General features: G+C 37.6%; 1 protein-coding gene across 2 annotated transcripts in view; it reads right to left on the reverse strand.

Moving 5' to 3' along the window:
• The window catches only part of LRRC49 (leucine rich repeat containing 49), a 154,678-nt gene continuing 143,234 nt past the window's right edge, over positions 12,119-23,562 (reverse strand). The window contains exons 15-16 of one of the 2 annotated variants that reach the window (XM_005685165.3): positions 21,503-21,656; positions 12,119-12,800 (exon numbers count right to left, since the gene is read on the reverse strand). In XM_005685165.3, the coding sequence (XP_005685222.1) occupies positions 12,597-12,800; positions 21,503-21,656 (358 nt within the window). In that variant the 3' untranslated portion in view covers positions 12,119-12,596. The remainder of the gene's footprint in view (positions 12,801-21,502; positions 21,657-23,562) is intronic. The other variant, XM_005685164.3, reaches the window with a different exon arrangement.

The following is a 23,562-nucleotide window of genomic DNA, read 5'->3' on the forward strand; positions in this document are numbered from 1 at the left end:
CTTGGATTCTTCTTCTCATTCTCTTGTTGTGAACCCTTTCTTCTTGTTAATATGGGCTTATGTCACCTGGGCTTTGCTCAGGTTGTCTTTCTCCTGGTGAGTTCAGCTTAGTCCAGTGAGACTAGACTGGGCTCTTCTCCAGCTTGCAGGAATACGTCAAGTGACTCATGGATCCCGTATCAGCATCTCCCAAGTATTGGTCTCCAAATGTGGTATATGTAAAGAATGATTTTGGGGCCTGTTAAAAAGGCAGGGACCCACTTGAAGAGATTTTGTCTGAAGAAAGGGAATGCAGGCAGCCATCTGAATTATAAGACTCCCTAATGCGATTCTGATGTGGGCATCCCTATGCCATCCTTCCAGAAATATTTCCCAGAGTAATGACAGTAGGTCTTTGCTTACATTTCAGAAGATGTCTTGCCAGTCATGAACCTGATGTGACCTTCTGCTTGTCAGGCACAGGTATCTAAGACTTCACGTCTTCTTCCCAGAGCACATATCTAACCATCTTCAACATCAGTTCACAGCCTGGATACACTGATAAACTTGACTTATAGAGTTGATGGAAATTAATTATGAGCTTCATATCTGCTTTAGAATAAGAAGTCTACTCTAAGTGTACAGTACCTCCCTATAAACCTGCTAAAAAATGAAAAGTTCATCAGAAGAATGTGTGTATTACGAGCAGCTTTCATTCCCAGAGAGCTAAAAAAATGATCAACTCCACAGTAACAGTCTACCTTTTAGATTCCATCTGTTAAGGAATAATGTTATCTATTTTTTGGCTGTGCTGTGTCTTCATTTCTGCATGGGCTTTTCTCCAGTTGCAGTGAGTGGGGGCTACTCTCTAGTTGTAGAGTGTGGGCATCTCACTGTGGCGGCTTCTCTTGTCGTGGAGCACAGGCTCTAGGGAATGCGGGCTTCAGCAGTCGCAGCGCGTGGGCTCAGTAGTGGCCACTCCCGGGCTCTCGAGTACAGGCTCAATAGTTGTGGTGCATGGGCTTAATTGCTCCATAGCATGTGGGATCTTTCTGGATTATGGGTCTAACCCGTGTCTTCTGCTTTGGCAGGTGGATTCTTTACCACTAAGCCACCATGGAAACCCCTAGATTCCATCTCTGATGATGTCCTTCCAGCAAAATTCTTTCCTTTTTGTTCTTATTTTTTATTGCCTTTCTATCATTTTTAATGATTTTCATCTTTGACTCTACTGTAGTACCTGTCAGGTTTCACTTATCATTAATATCAGAATTACTTATTTGTCTTTTTTCCATTCACTCTGCTGTGCACACATGGTGATGTTCATAAGACTGAGCAGTTGGCTGCTGGGCGTGGCCACTATGATGTAGTTCAGAATATTCTTTGCTCCCTGGCTTATAAAAGTCTGAATTTTGCGTCTGGAAGGTGCATAGACGTGTCGGTGCAAAGGGTTTAAAAAAATGTAGGATGCAAGGATTTTAAAAGTCTGGAAGTTGAGGGCTGTCTCAGAAATGAAAATCCAACTTAAATGAAACTGGTTTGCTATACTATACAAAGTGTAAGATAAAGCTTTATTCAGTTCAGTTCAGTTCAGTCCCTTAGTCGTGTCTGACTCTTTGCAACCCCATGAATTGCAGCACACCAGGCCTCCCTGTCCATTACCAACTCCCAGAGTTCACTCAAACTCACATCCATCGAGTTGTTGATGCCATCCAGCCATCTTATCCTCTGTCGTCCCCTTTTCCTCCTGCTCCCAACCCCTCCCAGCATCAGAGTCTTTTCCAGTGAGTCAACTCTTCGCATGAGGTGGCCAAAGTACTGGAGTTTCAGCTTTAGCATCAGTCCTTCCAAAGAACACCCAGGACTGATCTCCTTTAGGATGGACTGGTTGGATCTCCTTGCAGTCCAAGAGACTCTCAAGAGTCTTCTCCAACACCACAGTTCAAAAGCATCAATTCTTCGGTGCTCAGCTTTCTTCACAGTCCAACTCTCAGATTGTTCCAAATGCCATTCTATGCCTCTTCCTTCCTAAAGCCCCAGACATCATTCAGCGGAGAAAAAATCCAGCAGTAGAGGGCTTCAAGCATAGCTCTAACAGGACTCCTCTAGTCCTCTTTATCAGCAATCCTCTTCTGAGTGTGGGTGATTTCTTTTATGGTATTAAAGAACTATAGAAGTTCTAGCCTTCATATTTGTACATCTTGTATTAAGAGCAAGAGAGAGACAGCTCTCTCTTACTCCCAAACATTCAAAGCATAAAACAAAACTGTACTTCTCTCCGACTGGCTTACTGAACCAATTACTGATGCTAGAGAAATTCCATATGTTGATTGGCTTACGTCTGATGCACTGCACAATGACTGCAGCAGGAGACTAGAGACTGTTAACCAGCTTTTGTCAAACAAGTCTCAACTCTGGAGCAAGTGAAATCAATTCCACCAACCAGATTTCTGCTACACTGCCGGAGGAGGATATGTAAAAAACACATCTACATGTATATTTTGTAAGTCATTTTCTCTAGACCACTGGTGGACGCCAGCAATCTAAGTGAATGAACTGCAGCTAATTTGGTGGTTCCAGAATGGTCAAAAATACTTTAAAAGTTATACACACACATATGTATACACACATATACATGAGCCCTGGTGGCTCAGATGATAAAGAACGTGGTAGAGAATCCACCTGCAATGCAGGAGACCTGGGTTCTATCTCTGGGTTGGAAAGATCCCCTGGAGAAGGGAATGGCTACCCACTCCAGGATTCTTGCCTGGAAAATTTCATGGACAGAGGAGCCTGGCGAGCTTCAGTTCAAGGGGTTGCAAAGAGTCAGACATGACTGAAGTGACTTAGCATGCATGCATGCATATATATATATATTCCACAAATTTGGAACGTAAAATTACCTTCATAGAAGTGTAAGCTTTCCTATATTTTTATTTTTAAAGATTATCCATGTTATAAACAGTTGTTTTCTGCTGAAAATCAGTCAGGAGAACTCCTCTAGGCCAATGGAGCTTCTCACCATGCGGTTTGTGCTGTCTACTTGATTATGAATTTTATGAGGCTACGTTTATTACTGCTCACTTTTATATTCTGAGCCACAGCACTATGCCTGGGATACACTTAATACCCTCATAAGTACTCAGTGAGTGTTTGTTGAATGAGTGCTTCCTTAATATGCATATTTCTCACTTCTATAGAAGAACCTATCTCTTTGCGACCCCGTGGACTGTAGCTTACCAGGCTCCTCTGTCCATGGGATTTTTCAGGCAAGTGTGCTGGAGTGGGTTGCCGTTTCCTTCTCACTTCTATTATAATGTGTTTAGTCACAGTTCATAAAAATGGTTTATTGGTCAAGAATAATGATGAGCATATTAAATTAATGTAAATTATGTAAACTTAAATAGTGAGCTGATTCTACCGTAAATAAAGAATGAGAAAATGAAGGTGCTGGGCAAATGGAACTGTGTAAAATGATGATTTGATATGAAGAAATGAAATATAAAATTGTGAATATGAAGTATAAATGTTCATTATTAAGTCTATATAAAATTTGGGTTTTTATTGAGTTGGTGAAGTTTTACCTCTACATCTTAATTTATTGCATATTATAAAACTATCAGATATGATATATATAAGTTATAGGGAGGTCACTCATAAAATAGAAACAGAGTGTATAGCTTCTAAATCCATATAGGGAAAATTATGGTTAAAAAATACCCACAATTTAATACTAAATAATACTCAATAAATCAAAAGGAAGCAATTAAGGATGAAAAAACACAATGAAATAAAACATGGAAGAGGAGGTAAAGTAAAAGCACAGCCTATGGTAGTTAATTTAAACCCAGTTGATTTTATATTACAGTAAATGCAAATGAACTAAATTCACCTTTAAAAAGGCCACGTTGCTAGGCTAGATAGAAATACAAATTATATGCCATTTAAAAGACACATAAGAGGATGAGATGGCTGAATGGCATCACCGATTCACGGATATGAGTTTGAGCAAACTCCAGGAGATAGTAAAGGACAGGGAGGCCTGGCGTGCTGCAGCCCACGGAGTTGCAAAGGCTTGGACATGACTGAGTGACTGACCAACAGCAACAACCTAGAACATAGGGTATAGAAAGGTTGAAATTAAAACATACAAAATACCTCATTCAAACTGTAAAAAAAAAAGCTGATATAGCTATATTAATATTGAACAAAATAGACTTTAGACATTTCTAGAGACAAAAGAGCCATTTCATAATATCAAAACATCATCTCACCAGGAAGATATGTCAGTTTTTAATTTGTATGCACTTAATAACATGTTCTTAAATGCATAAAGCAAAGGATGATTTGAACAATATACTTGAGAATTTTGACCTGAATTGATATACAGATGTTATAGTCACCTTTCAGAACTGAGATAGACCCTTCAATCAAACTTTGGTTCAGATGTTGATACTGATGATTCCACACACATACCAAAAAGATATGAAATGTTCTATTTTTTTATTCAAATAATGGGCCAAATACTTGGAAACTGAATAACACATTTCTAAGTAACCTCTGAGTCAAAGAATAAATCGCAAGGAAATTTAGCATATATTTTAAAGGATATGGCTCTTCTCATTTTCTTTCAGAAAACAGAGTAGATGGGAAGACTTTCCCACTAGTTTTATGAGACTAACTTAACCTTGATACCAAAACCTGAAAGAGAGGCAACAGAAAAATATCACAGAACAATATTCTTAATAAACATAGACGCAAACACCTCTAAACAAATACTAGCAAATAAAATTGAGCAGTATGTTAAAGGATATCATTATATCATCCTGATAATGCAAAGCTGGTTTAATATTAACAGCCTCAAGGAAGAGTTATATGATTATTTCAACAGATGTAGAAAAATATTTTACAAAAGTCAATATTCATTCACCATAAAAACTTTTAGCAAATTAGGAATAAAAGGGGAAAAATTTCCCCTGTCTGACAAAGGCTATCTATGTAAACCTATAGTTAATCTTAATAATAATGAGACATTGAATACTTTTACATTAGGAACAAAACAATGACAACCACTCTTACCATTTCTTTTAGACAACTGAACTGGCAATCTTAGCCTGTACAATAAAGAAAGAAAAAGAAATAAGGGGTATGATGACTGGAAAGAAAGATGGAACATTGTATTTGTAGACAAATGTGTTTTGGAAAATCCTAAGAAATTTACCAAAGAATCTATTACAATTAGTAAAGCATGGAGTGTTTGTCGTTCAGTCGCTCTCATGTTGGACTCGCTGCAATCCCATGAACTGCAGCACACCAAGTTACAGGATACAAGGTCAACATACAGATCCTCATTATTCACTGCAGTTATATTCTATAAAGATGTTGTGAACACTGAATTAGCAAATGTTAAGCAACTGTTCCTGGGGAAAGTACAGGGTTAGGTGCCTGTGACCCTCTGAGCACAACATTTTTGTCAATTCGTATGTAAACTTTTTAATGTATGCTTTGTTTAAAGACATCTTTTAAAATACATATTATTGATTTAATAACATTTTAACTCATGGCCACAGCATTACAACTCATCCCTGAACAAAATTTATCTAACACACGTATTTTCCCTGTGAGGCACATCACAACCATCTTGTGCTTAAGAGAGCAGTTTGGCACTATCCTTGGGGGACACTTTAAAAAAAACAAACTCACCAACAGAAAAGATAAAAAAGTAACAGCCATGACACTAAATATACCCTGAAAAGGACACTTGTTTACATTATGACAACTAAGACAAGAAGACAGAATGTTGCCTTCCTTGATCTCAGCTGGGAGGTGTGTGCTGGTTGACTTAAATTTCTCATCACTCTGCTTGTGTCTTTGAATCAACATGAAGGCACTGTGAGTACTGACTTTGGGGTTACAAATATACTTTAGCAATTAAGTGAATTCGCAAATACAGAATCTATAAACAATGAGAATCAATTATATATAAATTCTATTACTATGTATTAGCAAAAAGAATTGAAAGTAAAACTAAAATATTTTTAAAATATAAAAAGTCATGAATAAATTTACTTCAGAATAAAATTTAAACTGAAACCTACAAAATTTTGCTGAAAAATGGTCTTAGTAAATGAAGAGATATCTCATATTCATACAGTGGAAGATTCAGTATTATTAAGATATTCATCTTCCTCAATTCATCTATAGTCAGTATAATCCTAATAAAAATGTCCAAAATCATTTCTTTTTGTATAAATTGGCAAGCTGATCCTAAAATTTATATGGAAATGCAAAGACCTAGAGTAGCTAAAACAATTTTGTTAAATAAAAATGAAATTGGTGGGAGTTACGTGATTTCAAGACTTAGTACAGTATTTGTGACAGTATGGTATTCATGTAAAAAGTTTAAAATGGAAAAGAATAGTAAGTATAGAAGGAGATACACACATGTACAGGTCAATCGATTTTTTTAAAAAATTGCCAATGCAATTCAATGGGAGAAAGGAACTTTTTGCACCAAGTTATATCGCTTGTAGCTCAGTCAGTAAAGAGTCTGCCTGCAATGCAGCAGACCCAGGTTTGATTCCTGGGTTGGGAAGATCCCCTGGAGAAGGGAATGGCAACCCACTCCAGTATTCTTGCTTGGAGAATCCCATGGACAGAGCAGCCAGGCAGGCTACAGTCCATGGGGTCTCAAGAGTAAGACACGACTTAGCAACTAAACCACCACCATATGGGAACAACTGGGCTTCCATATGGAAAAGAAAATGAATTTTGATCCCTATTTCACAGTATTTGCACAAATTAATTCAAGAAGGATAACAGTCCTGAATGTGATAATAAATCTAAAAAGCCTCCAGAAGTAAACAGAGAATATCTTTGCAAACTTTGGACAGGCAAATCATTTTAAAGGGAACATCAAAAAGCATTTGCCAGGATTTCCCTGGCAATCCAGCTTAATCAATGGATTAAACTTTATAATTCAAAACAGAAGTATTTTATATAGAACATATATAGAACCCATACAAATCAATAATAAAATGACAATTCAAATTTTAGAAATGGGCAACAGACCTGAATATTTCCTTCACAAAAGAAGAAATAAAAATGACTAAAAAGCACATAAAAACATGATCAACAGCATTAGACATCAGGGAAAATAAAATCAAAGTAACAATGAGATGGCCAAAAAAGCCATGCTAGGATCATTAAAAATAATAAAGGCTCACAACAGCACATGTTGGCAACCACGTGGGCAGCTGGAACTCTGTATATGCTGCTGGAGAGAGTGTGAAATTAACACCTTGAAAAATGCATGGCAGTTCCTTAGAAAGTCAAACTTATAATGACCCAGTAGCTCCACTGAACTTTTATAAAATGTCTTTATTCATAATGTCCTCAAAGTTAGAAACAACCCAATAGAGTGGATAAACAAATTGTAGTATCTTCACACTATGCAATAAAAATTACTATTTCAGATATGCGAAACAATAGGAGTGATTCTTAAAAATATATCTGTTGGGTAAAAGATGCCTGACACAAGAGTACACACTGTATTGTTCTATTTACAGGAAGTTCTAGAACAGACAAAATTAACCAATCAATGGTGAAAGAACTTAGAAAAATAGCTGCTCATAGGGAAAGGCAATTGGCTAGAACAACTTTTCTCAGTGATTAAAATGTTTTATATCTTAATTGGGATGTTGATATTTTCAAAATTAATCAGATTTTACACTTAAGTGCATTTCACTGTATATAAATTTCATCTTAAAAAAAGTTCTTGAATAATCTCTTCTCTGCACAAAAGCCATCCTCAAGAACACACACACATACTGTACATGAACTCGTCAGGTTGCAAAACTTGAAATCTATCGTTGAGAATGTGGAACAACCAAACATGTATTGTGGGAATGTGAACTGGTAATGACTTCAGCAAACAATTTACAGTATTTAATGTAGTTGAAGATGTGCATCTAACCCAGAAATTCCATCACTAATTCTGTGCTCTCAAAACTCAACTGTGAACAAGTATATTCAAAGCAGAATTGTACGTAACAGTTATAAACTAGAAATCACAATGCCCATCATAAAGTATACATTGACCATACAGCCAAATATCAAACAGCAGTAAAAACAACAACAACAAAAGCTGACTTATTTATTCCCATCAATTATGTTTTTGGGTAGAGCGTCTCAGAAACAGAATACCAAGTAGAAAAAAAATATGCAGAAAAAATGCATATTGCATGATACCATTTATATAAAATATCAAAATATAAAGTCAATTCAGTGAACTCCCTATGCGTATGTATATAAATAGGAATGGTATGAAAACATGAATGAATGATAAGCATCAAGTTCAGGATTGTGGTTACCTCTAGGGAAAGAGCTACACAGAGGCTCCTTTTCTACTTGTGATGTTTTATTTTTAAAATCTGAAGCAAATGTGGAAAAATATCTGTTATGCTTGGTGGTGGACACAGGGTTTTATTTGAGATACTGTTCTACCTACATTTCTGCATGTTGAAATATTTCAAGATAAACAAAGAGAAGAAAGAAGTCAACTCTCCAAAAACTCAAGTTTAGAGAGAGTGATATAAGGAATAGTTTCATTGTCTCCTGAAGAGAAACTGTAAAGAATTTCATTGCCCAAAATATAGGAGTAGTCTATTCTTTGGAGCTTTGGGTATATTTTAACTCATTTATTTATCCTTTTCCTCTTTGCAGAAAGGATTTGAGGTAGCTTGCAAAAAAAAAAAAAAATACATACAATGAGCCAGGAAAATATAAACCTAAGTAGAAAATCAGGATCAAAGATAACAAATACTCCATCAATACTGGTTAACCACAGTCAGTGTGATCAAGTTTCAAACTTGGCTCTGAACTTCTTGGCAACCGTCACCATTCCATCTCCAGCTGACCCATAAAAGCAGGTTAGGAAAACTAACCTTTGTCCTTCAAGATTTAACTTAATATTCTCCTGAGCAGTGTCTCTGTATTCTGGTTTGCATGCTTGCCTTGCTAACTAGCCGGGTTCTTCTTTCATTTGTTGTTTTGTCCCTCTTTCCTTTCCTTGCTTCTTCCTTTTCTTCCCTTCCTTTCTTTTCATTCTTTCACTTATATTACTCAGATGCCAAGTGCTTAAGATGAAACATGGTTATGAACGCAGGTCCCATGTACTACTTATTGGACGAAATACTCTTGGGTGAGGTTTTTAACCTCTCAATGTCTCAGTTTTCTAGTGTTCAAATAGGGGCACATGTATATCACAGTGCAGGAAGATAAATGAGACAGTGCATGTAAGGAGCTTAAAACAGGACTCCCGTGGTGGTTCAGTGGTAAAGAATCCGCCTGCCCATGCAGGGGACATGGGTTTGATCTCTGGTCTAGGAAGCTCCCACATGCTGTGGGGCAACTAAACCCATGAGCCACAACCACTGAACCTGAGCTCTAGAGCACTCGCATAGCAACTTCTGAAGCCCTTGCACTCCAGGGCCACGTGCTGCAACTGCCGAATCTGCTCACCTAGAGCCTGTGTGCCACAACTCTGTGAAGCCACCAAAATGAGCAGACCCTGCATCGCAGTCAAGAGCAGACCCCACTTGCTATAACTAGAGAGAGCTGGCATGCAGCAACCAAGACTCAACACGGACAAAAATAAATTTAAAACGTTTTTTAAAAAGAGCTTAAAACAGTGCATGATGCCACCCAATAAATCTTATTTGTTGTTATGATTATTATTACTCAGTGGAGCATAAGAATACCACTGTAGCCCCTACCCTGGAAAGGAACAGATCAGGAGCAGGGTGAGGCTTCATGGTCTCCTGCATCAGGCCTTTAGTGGAGTGAAGCTCACAAAGTAGGGAGCCGACCCGGGCACCACCCTCAGACAGCAGCACAGCTAATTAGCCTCAGATCCAACCGCACACTTAGCCATCCCCAGACCCAACAACAGCACATGTAACCACCTAACTGCTAAACCATAACCCGGGGGATGGTATCTCCCCAGTTGGCGGATTGTGTACCTTTCTGCTTTGGAGGTGATATTCTGTTTGAGCTCGAGATTCTTTTTGGAAAAAGGCAATCCTTCAGAATACACTAGCCTTGATAGTCTCAGCCTGTGGGGTGTGCATCTTACTCCCTTCCTAAAGATCCTGGAAAACCCCGAGTAGAGATAACAACTTGTTGCAGGGATCCCCACTAGCCACAGAGAGTCCTCAGTTGATTTCAGACACAGTAGACCCAGGTCCCCTTGCCCTTTTCTCTGGGGATTATCCTCACCCTGAAAGTCCAGCAAGCATGGGTTGGGAGGAAGCTGAGTGGCAACGGATAAGGATGAGATGGGAGGACACAGTCAGTGGGATTTGGGATCAGGCAAAACAAAGATTCAAGTAACAGAAATCACTCAGTGGGTAAAGTGGGGGTAAATAAGAGGGAGCTCAAGTACAAAGGGATGAAGAGACCAAGTGACTAAAGATGGGGCATTAAGGAGTTCTGATTTCAGAGACAAGGCAGAACCCCTCTTACTAGGCTTGAAGCAGGTGCTCTGAGTTGAGCCAACCTGTAGGTTTGCCACCAAGCCAGGGAGTGCTGATCTTCTTTCAGTTCCTGAAATGCCTAGGAGGACTGGGGAGAGCCAAGAATGCATGTGAACGTGAAGATCTAGGCTCTTTATCATCAGGGGCGGGAGGGTGGGGGGAGGCGAGGCAGCAAGCAGGAAGCTAGACAGGTCGTTTATTAAACAGCCAGGCATTCCCCTGCCTGGCCTAGGGTGAACAACCACTCCCCGCATGCCTGAGGGGTCAGATGTCCTTGCCTCTCCTATTTCCTAGAAGCCCATGAACAAGATACTCTTGTTTTTCATCTCAACATCACCCTCAAAGTGGGCTCTCATTTCTTATACCAAATAAGACAGAAACCCGGGGAGGGGTCACTGTTTACCAGACAGATGAGAGTTGGTCTGTATGTTTCAATTTGGAGAGATGGAGGATTATCAGGAAATAGTAACAGTTCTTCCTGTCCCGGGGCACCAACACCGTGGTTCAACCTGCTTCTAGAAGATAACAAAGAATATCTTCATTTACTTTGTGCTCACTTCTATTTTTTATTTTTTTTAATTTATTTTTTTTTTAATTTTTTTAAATTTTACTTTACAATACTATATTGGTTTTGCCATACATTGACATGAATCTGCCATGGGTGTACATGAGTTCCCAATCCTGAATCCCCCTCCCACCTCCCTCCCCATATCATCTCTCTGGGTTAAATGCATTACCTCATCTGATCCTCACAATGATCTTATAAGATATGTGCTATTATGAGGAAACTGAGGTCCAGATGGTTCACAAGCTAAAGTGAGAGCTGAAGTGCCAAGACGCAAACCCAGGACAGTGAGACTTGAAAGGCCATGTTCTGAAACATGGCTTCCTAAACTTGAGCCCTTCCTAAACTTGAGGGTGACCAAGAGCTCTTAAGGATGTAGGCTTTTCTTAGTGTAAGCAAAGCAGCTTACCTTCCTTCCTTTCAAGCATTTCCGTAGGACTCTATTGTCCTGTAACTTGTTTTCATTTTCCCATATCCTGGTGATCCATATAGCTGCCAGGTGAAATCTGAGCAAATCGGAGAATTCCTATTTATGAACCTGTAAGATTGTGTTTCTAAAGTTGTATCACTTCTGGCTATGGTCATGGGCTCCAAAATCACTAGCATCAACCAGGACACCCCCCTGCTTATATCTTTATATCTTATTTCTCTGTTTGATCTTCAACTGGAATTAGAAAAATTCGAAACCTTCCCTCATAAACCCCTAATACTTTTGAGATACAGGTACACATGCCTGCCTAGAAAAAGAGCCTCAGAGTAGCCAACAACAGAAAGAGACACCATTCACAGAAGCAGACTTACTGGTTAATCACTGCATTTTACATGCAGACACCCAGGACTTCTTAAGGCAGGAACACTTTCTTCCTGTCCCTGTTCGTACTCATTTTCATATTCTCTGCTCATAGTGACCCCCAGGACTTTCTGTGGTGCGCCAAGTATGCATACTTAGAAGAATGAGGCCTCTTCCTACATAAGTAAAGAGAAGGGCTCCTACTCAGCTAAAGAGAAACGTACAATAAATATGACAATTCTGACTGGATTAAGGAGGCAAACACGTTTTCTTTTAAACTAATTTATTAATAAGTTTATTCTTCACTCATATAAAAGAACATATTTTTGGCTTTGAAATCATGACATAAAATAAAGAGATAAGTAACTAAAAATTATCAGCTGAAAGTAGACAGAAGCAACTCATGCTGAATCATGAGCGAACACTACGTGCTTTGGGCTATAGCAGGGGCACCAGTCAAATCAAGAACCCAAGACGCAGGGCCCATTCAAGGGCCCTAAAGATTGCTCAGTTCCCAAAGGCTGTTTGGTCAACATATATAGGAAATGAATTTTCCCTTTTGCTCTTTCCTTCCTAACCTTTAACTACAAGAACAGTAGGCAATAAATGCTTTGATGCTAGTCTTTCTAGCTTGAAGGAAAAGTTTTGTTGTTGTTTTAACATTTTTTTAACCCACATAACCATCAAAAACATAAAACTAAAAATCTCAGTTGTAACTAAGCCATTTCTATTTTTGGTCCGTTATCTGCTGTAGGCAAAGCTTCATATAGGAATTTTTATTGCGGATTTCTATAACTGCATCCCTCACAAGTTCAATGAACATCTGTGGCCAAAGTTTCTGCAAAGCTTCATTTTTCATGTTGATTTCTGTGGCTTCCTTCACAAGATCCTCGATATACATCTTGCAGAATTTCTTTTTTTCCTTTATTTCCTATTAGAAAAAGAATATTTTGCATTGAGTCATAATTAAGCCCCAAGCCAAAGCAACAATTAGCTGAACCAGAGAAGCTTGATAATCTGTTCTGACCCCAGCCCTCAGAGCAGGAACACTTTCCTAGACACTCTGACACAGAGCTCTGCTTGAGTAAAGACAGCAACTGAGGGCTTCCTTCTTGCCAGTCCACTCCCAGCTCTGTGGGACAGCTCTGTTAAAAATGTATTTCTTGGCAACTATGAGAAGAAAACTTCCAGTTGAGCTAATATGAAACTCATTTGCTAATTGTGGGGAGAAATAAAGATTTTAGCTGTATTTTAAAAGTGCTTATTTATTGGCATCACTGGATCCTAACTACAGTTTCTCTGTTGATAGACTTTCTCCTTTCTCAGTGCAGGCAGTTTACCTCACACAAGTCAGCTGAATGTACAGATTCATAGCTTCTAATGGTAAATGATACTAACAATATTAATAAACAAGAGGTCAGTTAATGTGCATGTGTGCTAAGTTGTTTCAGTCATGTCTGACTCTTGCAACCCTATGGAATGTAGCCCACCAGGCTCCTCTGTCCATGGGATTCTCCAGGCAAAAAAACTGGAGTGGATTGCCATGCCCTCCTCCAGGGGATCTTCCCAACCTAGGGATCAAACCCATGTCTCTTACATCTCCTGCACTGGCAGAAGGGTTCTTTACCACTAGCACCACCTGGGAAGCCTTGAGGTCAGTTAATGTTTATATACACACATGAAATATCCACACTCTGAATTATTTCCATATTTTAGGAAAGGATGAAGTGATACATTACACTGACTTCTGTGGCTGAGAATATTTGGACAAAGTTGGGGGAAAGTGAACAAGGAGAAAGAGGACATATATACAAGCCTGGGACCCAGAACCTGGCCTTCAGATGACACCATGCACCCATTCAACTTCTCGGTCTGGCCGTCTACAAATGAAAGGTGAGAGTGAAGCCTGCGCAGGCATGTCCGACTCTTTGCAACCACATGGACTATAGAGTCCATGGGATTCTCCAGGCCAGAACACTGGAGTAGGTAGCCTTTCCCTTCTCCAGGGGATCTTCCTAATCCAGGGATGAAACCCAGGTCTCCGGCATTGCAGGCGGATTCTTTACCAGCTGAGCCACAAGGGAAGCCCAAATGAAAGGCCTGGGTTCAAAACACAACAGAGGATGTCTGAGACCTGAGGTAATTGGGGCATTGGGCCTGGATTTCATCCTAGAAGCTGAAACAAAGCCATTTTGACTAATGCAAGAATTTGACACTTATTTTGGCTATTGATACTTTGAGTATTCAGGCACAATGATGGAAAATGTCATAATATATGTGGAAAAAATCAATGGAATAGATCAGATAATCAGAATTATAGGGGAAGCAATTCACACAAATGGATAAGGAAATAAATAATAAATGTCAATGAGAAAATAGGTTTAACTAATTGAAAAATGATCTACTAAAACCTCCAACTCAAATCAAAATAGCAAAATAATTTTTAAAAAGTTAAATTTAAAACATCAACAAATACTGCCCTTAAAATCTACTATGAAGGTTTATAGTAACAAGGAAAATGCTTACAGTATAATGCTAAGTGGAAAAAGAAAAGTACAAAATGAAGTTTTGATAGAGGTTGGGTTACATGAGTATACGTATTTGTCGAAACTTAATTGTCTACCTAAGATTTATATTTCATTGTATATAAATTATGCCTCAAAATAAGAAACTATATCAATTACTGAACTCTAATGATCTGCTCGCTGAATTATTTAGAGAGAAGCATGGCAATGTGTGCAATTACTTTGAAATAAATTTAAAAAATAAGATAGATTATTGATGGATAGAGGATGGGGAAAAGCACAGATAAGTGATAAAGCAAGTACATGGTACAGTACAATACTAACAGTAGAATTTAAGTTTGGGGAATGAATGTTTACTGTAAAATTATTTCAACTTTGTCATATGTTTGAAATTTCCATTAAAAAGTTACAAAAATATATTCAATATTAATGAAAGAAAATATACCGAAGTGTCATTAAGATTGTCTTAGGGTAGTGAGATGAGTATTTCTACTCCTTTTTTCTTCTCTTCCTTTTCCAAAGTTTTACAATTTATAAAACAAAAAATAAATATGTTTTGTATTCTTGATTAATTTACAGAAGTTAACAACGAGTCCCAATTGTCACTAACTTTGTCTAACAGAGGCACATTTTGGAAATTTTCTTACGACATATAAGATTTCTCTAAATAATCACTTACCATTCAGGGGTCAACATGCTGATCTGATTTGATTTAGTTCATGTGCTAAAAGCAACAGGTCACGTATTGACCTATCATAAAAATATGCACAGATTTTGATGGGCAATAAATAACAGATGGTTCCAGCTGGTGACTTCTTTGGTGAACCAAACTTCACTAACTGTGAAATACTCTCTGGGACTCAGTCATGTGCACTAAGTTAGCTTATCAATGAGAACAGCATTTAGCTGCTCCCTTTTAATACTCAGTAAATTTGGGAAACAAGGAGAATACCAGGAAGAAAGGTAAGTGTGAATCACTGCTGCTGCTGCTGCTAAATCACTTCAGTCGTGTCCGACTCTGTGCGACCCCAGAGACAGCAGCCCACCATGCTTCCCCGTCCCGGGGATTCTCCAGGCAAGAACACTGGAGTGGGTTGCCATTTCCTTCTCTAATGCATGAAAGTGAAAAGTGAAAGTGAAGCCGCTCAGTCATGTCTGACCCTCAGCGACCCCGTGGACTGCAGCCTTCCAGGCTCCTCCATCCATGGGATTTTCCAGGCAAGAGTACTGGAGTGGGGTGCCATTGCCTTCTCCAGTGAATCACTGGAGATCAATAACTAAAACAAGCAATATTTTGCAACGAGCAATGTATTTACATAAGACATCTCTTACCGACGTCTAAGTTTCTTAAAACATGATTTTGAATTTTTAAAAAATTTCTAGCAGTAGGACTGGAAAATTTTTATAGAAATAAAGGATAAGAAAAATATAAAGATATTTAAATGATAACTTTTGTTAAGTAATTTATATATAATACGAATTAAACTTTTCTAATTGGCATAGTGAAATTTTTGGTGCTTTACAATTTTGTGCTAGTTTCTTCCATGACTTCTTTATAAACATGTTGATACAGAATTGTATCTAATATATACTAACTGTTAATGAGTAAATGTGTTTGAAAGCATCCTTGCTTCATCATTTCTTCTCTCCACTAAGCCAGTTTACTCTGCATCTCCATGCAGTATGCTCTAAAACTCATCAGGCATCTGCCAGCACAACTCACTCTGCGTGTACAAAGTGATCCTGTTAAGAGCACATTAGAGATACTTCTCTTGCCCTGACCTGTCAAGAAGTTGCTCCTCTTTGAATAATGCTTTTTCCATTCTCAAATGCTTTCACACATCACACATTTTTTTTTTCTATCCCTGTAGGGGGTCATAAAACAAGTATTTCACAAGTTCAATCCTGATGAGATGAACTCTACAATATTGTTTATGTTAGTTCACTGAACTAACATAATGTCATGACAGCTGAGGAAAACTGGCAACTTTATTGTCATGAAGATAGAAAAAAGCAGGTCATGGTAGACTTGTTATAGAGTTACTTTAACAATAATGGTACTTGTATAGGAATTTAATCCATATCTCCATTTTATAAACAGGACTCTAAGGTTAACAAAGGTTGACAGACTTACTCAGGATTAGCCGTCATCTACTAATACCTACTTGGAGAAAATGCTAATTTCGCTCTTGAAGAACCTGCAGTCTAGTTGGAGAGATGTCCTACACACATTAAAAGCTTAACTAAAAGAAATGAAACAGTACATGAGTGCTGGATGAAATGTTTAGACAGCAAATACCACCAGTGTTCAAGAGAGCCCTTTGTGCTGGGGTGGTCAAGATGACTTTAGGAAGCATTCATATACACTGAAAGGAGCCAAGGGCAGGAATCAGAAGGGCTGAGTTCTAGAGGCAGTTCAGCCCGGAATTCACCATGTGAGCCTCAGCTGTTCACCTAAGTTTCCAGTTTTCCTCAGCTGTCTAATAACAGGACTGGATTCTTTAAAGTCCCTTTCAGCTTTCCATCCATCTTAAATCTTTTTCAGAATGAGTCAGGACATTGGATGAACACCTACCAAGCAACAGAATTATACATGTCATACGTATAGTGAAAGGGGCGGCTTATCCTGATTTGTGAGAAACTTACTTCAAGTAATTCCTTCAACAACTCAAGATATACAGAGGAGAGAGAATCAACACTTTGCGTTGCAGTGATTGAAACATTTTTCAGGAAGTGGGGAATGCTATATTGAGTCAAGAGAAAGTGATTAAGGGACCAGGCAAGGTCTTCCAGGTAATAAATAAGTGGTGGAATCATGGGCTCAGATCCAAATCTCCTAATGACATATTATTCTTTCCAAATGTTATGTGGCTTCAGATTTTATTTTTCCCTTTGATACTTCTCAAAACAGGAATCAGCATTTGCTATCTTTACTTCTTGATTGCTTATTTACCTCTCAAACCACTTTAATCAAGACTCTGCTTATATTACTCCATGGAAACTCTTCCTGTTTTTTTCAAAAAATGACCTCTATTGCCAAATTTATCAAAGTTTCTCCCTACAGTGTATGCCCTTGGAGGGTAGGGGGTTAGAAAATCATAGCCTACCCAATCACGGTCATATTTTCAACTGTTTTTTAAGTGAGAATTTTAAAGTTTGCTTTTCATATTTGGGTTTTTATTTGATCTGGAGTTAATTTTTTAATATGGTTTTTAACAAAGTACACCATAGTAGGGATATGTATTTCTGATTTGACATTTCATTTCCTCAGCAGCATTTATTAGCTAGTCTGTCTGTACTAGTCAGCAATACCTGATATCTGTACAAAGTTTTCCCATAAACATGGGATAGTTCTGGCTATTTTGTCCATGGATCTATGAATCTATTCCTATATGGCCTCAATTACTAGAGCTAAAAATAGTACTTCATATCTGATAAGGCAAGTTCTCCTCACTTATACTGTTGTGTTATTTTAAGTCCTTTGCTCTATCAAACACCTTTAGGATCAACTGGTGAAGTTCTACAAATAACTTTTCCAAATTTTTATTAGAATTGCCTTATACAGATGGATTTAGGAAGAAGTGACATCTGTATTATGTAGAAAGTTTCTGACCATAAACATACACTATCTATTTAGTTCTTCTTCAGTGTCTTTCAATAAAACTTCATAATTTTCTCTGTGGAGGGCTTATACATATTTTAAAGAAAGCTGAGCACCGAAGAATTGATGCTTTTGAACTGTGGAAGTGAAGAAGACTCTTGAGAGTCCCTTGGACTGCAAGGAGATCCAACCAGTCCATTTTAAAGGAGATCAATCCTGGATGTTCACTGGAAGGACTAATGTTGAAGCTGAAACTCCAATACTTTGGCCACCTGATGTGAAGAGCTGATTCATTTGAAAAGACCCTGATGCTGGGAAAGACTGAGGGCAGGAGGAGAAGGGGACAACAGAGGATAAGATGGTTGGATGGCATCACCGACTCAATGAACATGGGTTTGGGTGAACTCTGGGAGTTGGTGATGGACAGGGAGGCCTGGCGTGCTGCGGTTCATGGGGTCGCAAAGAGTCGGACACGACTGAGCGGCTGAACTGAACTGACAGTGTTTATTGTCGTGGTAAATGGTATATTATTTTAAACTTATTTTTGAATAAGTAACACAACCTATACTGGATTGTTGGTCCCTTTTCTCACTAATTTCTAAAAGTTCTTGATAATTTAGGGAGATTAGTTTGGACACAACTGAGCAACTGAACTGAACTGAGTTGCAAATTATTTTTTTCAGTTTGTTTTTTGACATTGCTTATTTTATATCTCGGAAGGTCTTTCTGATCTCAGTGCTGTACATAAATCTTTCATGGTTTTTTGTAGATATTTTACCCTTTCATTATAAACTTCAACATCTCTGACTCATTTGGAATTAATGTGGATGTGAAATTAAAAGACGCTTACTCCTTGGAAGAAAAGTTATGACCAACCTAGATAGCATATTCAAAAGCAGAGACATTACTTTGCCGACTAAGGTCTGTCTAGTCAAGGCTATGGTTTTTCCAGTGGTCATGTATGGATGTGAGAGTTGGACTGTGAAGAAGGCTGAGCGCCGAACAATTGATGCATTTGAACTGTGGTGTTGGAGAAGACTCTTGAGAGTCCCTTGGACTGCAAGGAGATCCAACCAGTCCATTCTAAAGGAGATCAACCCGGGGATTGTTTGGAAGGAATGATGCTAAAGCTGAAACTCCAGTACTTTGGCCACCTCATGTGAAGAGTTGACTCATTGGAAAAGACTCTGATGCTGGGAGGGATTGGGGGCAGGAGGAGAAGGGGACGATTGGGAATGAGATGGCTGGATGGCATCACTGACTCGATGGACGTGAGTCTGAGTGAACTCCAGGAGTTGGTAATGGACAGGGAGGCCTGGCGAGCTGTGATTCATGGGGTCGCAAAGAGTTGGACACGACTGAGCGACTGAACTGAACTGAACTGAAGTATAAAGTCTGAATCCAGCTTTTTTCCCCCCTTAATTCCATAGTTATTTTCAAATCACCACTGGGATAATCCTTCTTGATTTGAGATTATTCTTTATCATATCATAAATTCATTTTTATCTAGATGTATATTTGAATTTTCCATTCTATCTCATGAGACTTTCTCTCCATAAACACCCTGTTTTAACTGATAAGACCATAATATGTCTTAATTTATCTAGCAGTGCTAGTTTTTTCCTCATCATTTTTCTTTTTCAGAGTTTTTATGGTTATTTATGTTTATTTTTCCACAGGTACTGTAGGATCAATTCAATGAAAAATTTTTGGTTTCTTATTGGGATTATATTAAATTTTAAATTACTTTAAGGAACACTGACTTTTAAAAATTGGAGTTTGGTTTCTTTTCACTGCTGTGTTGAAGAGAATCAGCCACATGTATACATGTATCTCCTCTTTGTTTTGATTTCCTTTCTGTTTAGGTCAGCACAGAGCACTAAGCAGAGTTTCCCTGAGCTACAGTCTCCCAACTTACTGATTTACATCATCCCTGCATATGTCTATCTCTTCCATTAGAATGTGAGATTCATGAGGATAATACAGCGACTTCTTAAAGTCCAAGTATTACATGTGACAGGTGCTCAATACGTTATTTTTGAATGTAAGAAAGTATAACTATGAAGATGACTTCAAGTAATTCATTTCAAATATTTAAAGAGTTTTCATAAGGAAGATATTTGCTCTGTTTTCTACATAAGGCAACATTAGCATCACTAATTGAAAGTTATTAGGAGGCAGCTTAACATGGGTAAGAATTTCTCCACTCTTGGAGTTGTTCAGTGATATACAACTACCTCATGAAGCAGTAACCTTTCATGCGCTAGAATTTAAAGCAGAATCTTTTCAAAACATCCTTCAGGATGCTATAATAATATTGTTGCATTGAGTTAAGTGCTTTTCAAAGTATAATCCTTAGAGGCCTACGGGTTCCAAAGAGATTCTTCAGGTCTGGGAATGAGGTGAAGTGAAGTGAAGTGAAGTCGCTTAGTCGTGTCTGACTCTTTGCGACCCCATGGACTGCAGCCTACCAGGCTCCTTTGTCCATGGGATTTTCCAGGCAATAGTACTAAAGTGGAATGCTATTTCCTTCTCCAGGGGATCTTCCTAACTCAGGGATTGAACCTGGGTCTCCTGCATTGTAGACAGACGCTTTACCATCTGAGCCACCAGGGAAGTCCGGGAATGAGGTAAGGAGAAAGGAAAAAATAGAAGATCCAATCAAACAGAGCTCTGAACCCCATCTACAACAGGAGCAGCTCTGCTGTTTTGCTTTCCTTTGATATAATGAGTTTTCAGCTACAATATAATTTGAATAAAGAATCTCACAACCATTATAAAACATTTGAAAAATATTTGGCCAATACACACTAACACACACCCCTAAACCCCTCAAAAACTCTTGCAGAATTTTAACATCTTATTTTTATAGAGATGACTTGTTTCTTCACCTTTCTCTGAGTTCCAGAGGCACACACTGCATGGTTCTCTTCTTTATAGTTCTGCAGTCCCCTAACACAGCAGTCCCTCAAAAAACTTCTGAACACATACAGGAGTAAAGAACTGGTTCTAGCCTTTCTGTCTAAAAGACTATAGTGGAAACAAAATAGGTTAAAACTATGTGACTAAGAACACAGTAGTTAATGCTGTAGGAGAATAAAACAGTGAATTAAAACATCAAGGACCTAGGCAAAGAGAACAGAAATGGAGGTTCTGTTGGGTCTTTCTGCCAGTCTGGCACAGGCTAGGTAAGTACTCAGAGCAAGTCTATTCCAGTTTTCTTAATTCAGAGAGACCTGAATCCTGGTCCTACTTCGGTTTAAATTTTTGGTACCAATTTCTTTCTTTTGAACATTTCTTTCCTGCTTAAATATATTGAACTAAGGGCTCTACTTCTCCCTAATTCCTTGGTGCCTACTGCCCCCAGCTCTGGATATGAGGCTGACTAACATTCCAGAATTAAAAAAGGTTATCTTAAATGAGGAGGAGAGAAACGTATAACTCCCAAGTCTCAAGCCATTTGGAATTTATCCAGGCAATAAGTTCCGCAGATGATGGCAGCTTTACCTCCAGCTTTTCAGTGTAAAAGTCTCTGGTGGTATAATTCAGTGTAGCACGATTTGTGTTTTCTCCCACAAGTCTCTTGCGATCATTATTTTCTTCACTGACAATACCAGGTTTTTTCCCTTTGGTTTCTAGAAGATATCGGAATTGCTTCTTCCTGTAGAAAGATGGTAAGGAGACTTAGAGAGTTATTTATCCAATTGGTGAAAATGTCTTTCCTGTTGATTTTAGAGGGTAGCATATGCTTTTTTGAATATCTGTTTTATCAGTTTGAGTTTTTAAAGTCAATTCACTACTCCAATTTCTCTACTAATTAAGCTACATAACTCGAATTCTTTTGTTTCACTACCAATCATCAACAGACATGTCTCAAGCATTTCTAAAATGAAAAAAACACTGTCTTTAAAAAATCAATATAAAACTTAAATAACACAGAATACACACACAAAAAGCAATTAGACACGTAGTAGACCAAACTTCCACAGTCTTTATTTCCCATAAAACATGTTAGTTACACACCTTATAAATCACAAAAATAGTTCATAATTTCATTATGTAGCTCAGTAGCATCAGCCATAGCTACAAATGGAATGGAATACTGGTTTAAGTTTAGGAAAAGCAGAACAAAAATACTTTTAGCTGTTATCATATCAAGGACGAGATCTCAGCAGGAGGTAAATAATGAAACAGGAAGCTTCATTTGATCATGAAGAACATAAACAGTGTTCAGAGTATCACTTGCAGACCCACAAGCCTAGAATTACAGAGGACAGCAACTCATCATGAAGGTTGCTTTCTGGTTTCTACCACATAGGGTGTCTCTCAGGGAAGTGATGTAACTACTATGAACTGTGAACTGAAGACTGGGAGCAAAACGGGAATATATCTTTTAGAAAATGTCTTCATTTTTCCAATTTAATACGAGTATAACACAGATTTAAAAAATTATAAGGAGTACATATTTTGAAAAGTATAAAGAAATAGCATAAAATCATCCATAAATATATAGCATATAAATCTATATAAATCAGTAACACTGTTCACATTAGACATATTTCCTCATAGGCTTTCTCTGTGAATTTTTATAAACATCCAGGTTTGTACACTGTTTTTGCTTAATGCTATATAATAAGCATTTTCTATGTTATTAAAATTAACATTTTAATAAATGAATAAAATTTAATTGTGATGTAGGTCAATTTATATGATCACTCATTTACTGGATATTTTGGTAGCATAATTTTCTCACTCTTATAAAGAAGAAAGTAATATAGATATTTATCTATATTTATTTTATTGATTTTTAATTATGAAAGCCACATACACATTATCCATCACTTTCAGTAGTGTTTTCAAATAATCAGTTTTTCATTGTTTTCAATGTCTTCATCTCCTTTATTTTTCTTCAGGATTATTTTGCTAATGTTTTCCTAACTTCTTTAGATAAATGTTTAGCTCCTTCATTTTCAGTCTTTATTCTTTCCTAATATACTCATTTCAATAGATATATTGATTTTAAAATCTTATAATACTATTATCATTGCTTTATATAGTCGATGTTTATTTAGTTTCATCCCACAAATTTACTACTTTCTTTGCTCTTTAGTTTTCCTTGCACATCAGAATTTCTATCTGGGATCAGATTCTTTCTGCCTTAATTAGAGACTATCATTTCTTGTACTGCAGGAATACTGATAGGAAATCTCTTAAAATCCTTGTTTTAGAAACTAATACAGTAATTTTAACAAAAAGAATAACAACAAAAAACCAGAACAAACCGAAAAAGATAATTCCAAGTACTACATATAAACATACAGAAAAAGTAAGCCTTTGCACTATGAAATCCTACTGTTCTCAGTTTAACTCATAGAGACAATCATTTCTAAAAATTCAAATATTTAAAATTACACAAGGAAATCTCTGAAGAACATGTTCTATTTCTGAGAAATTGCAGCATACTATACAATTGTTCTTTATCTTGTATTTTTAGTTTCTAAGACATCTTAAAGATTATTTCATATCAGAACTTCTAATAATTTTCATAGCTTCAAGTAATTGGTCCT

The sequence above is a fragment of the Capra hircus genome, chromosome 10 (assembly GCF_001704415.2).
Source record: "Capra hircus breed San Clemente chromosome 10, ASM170441v1, whole genome shotgun sequence".
In the NCBI taxonomy this organism is placed as follows: Eukaryota; Metazoa; Chordata; class Mammalia; order Artiodactyla; family Bovidae; genus Capra; species Capra hircus.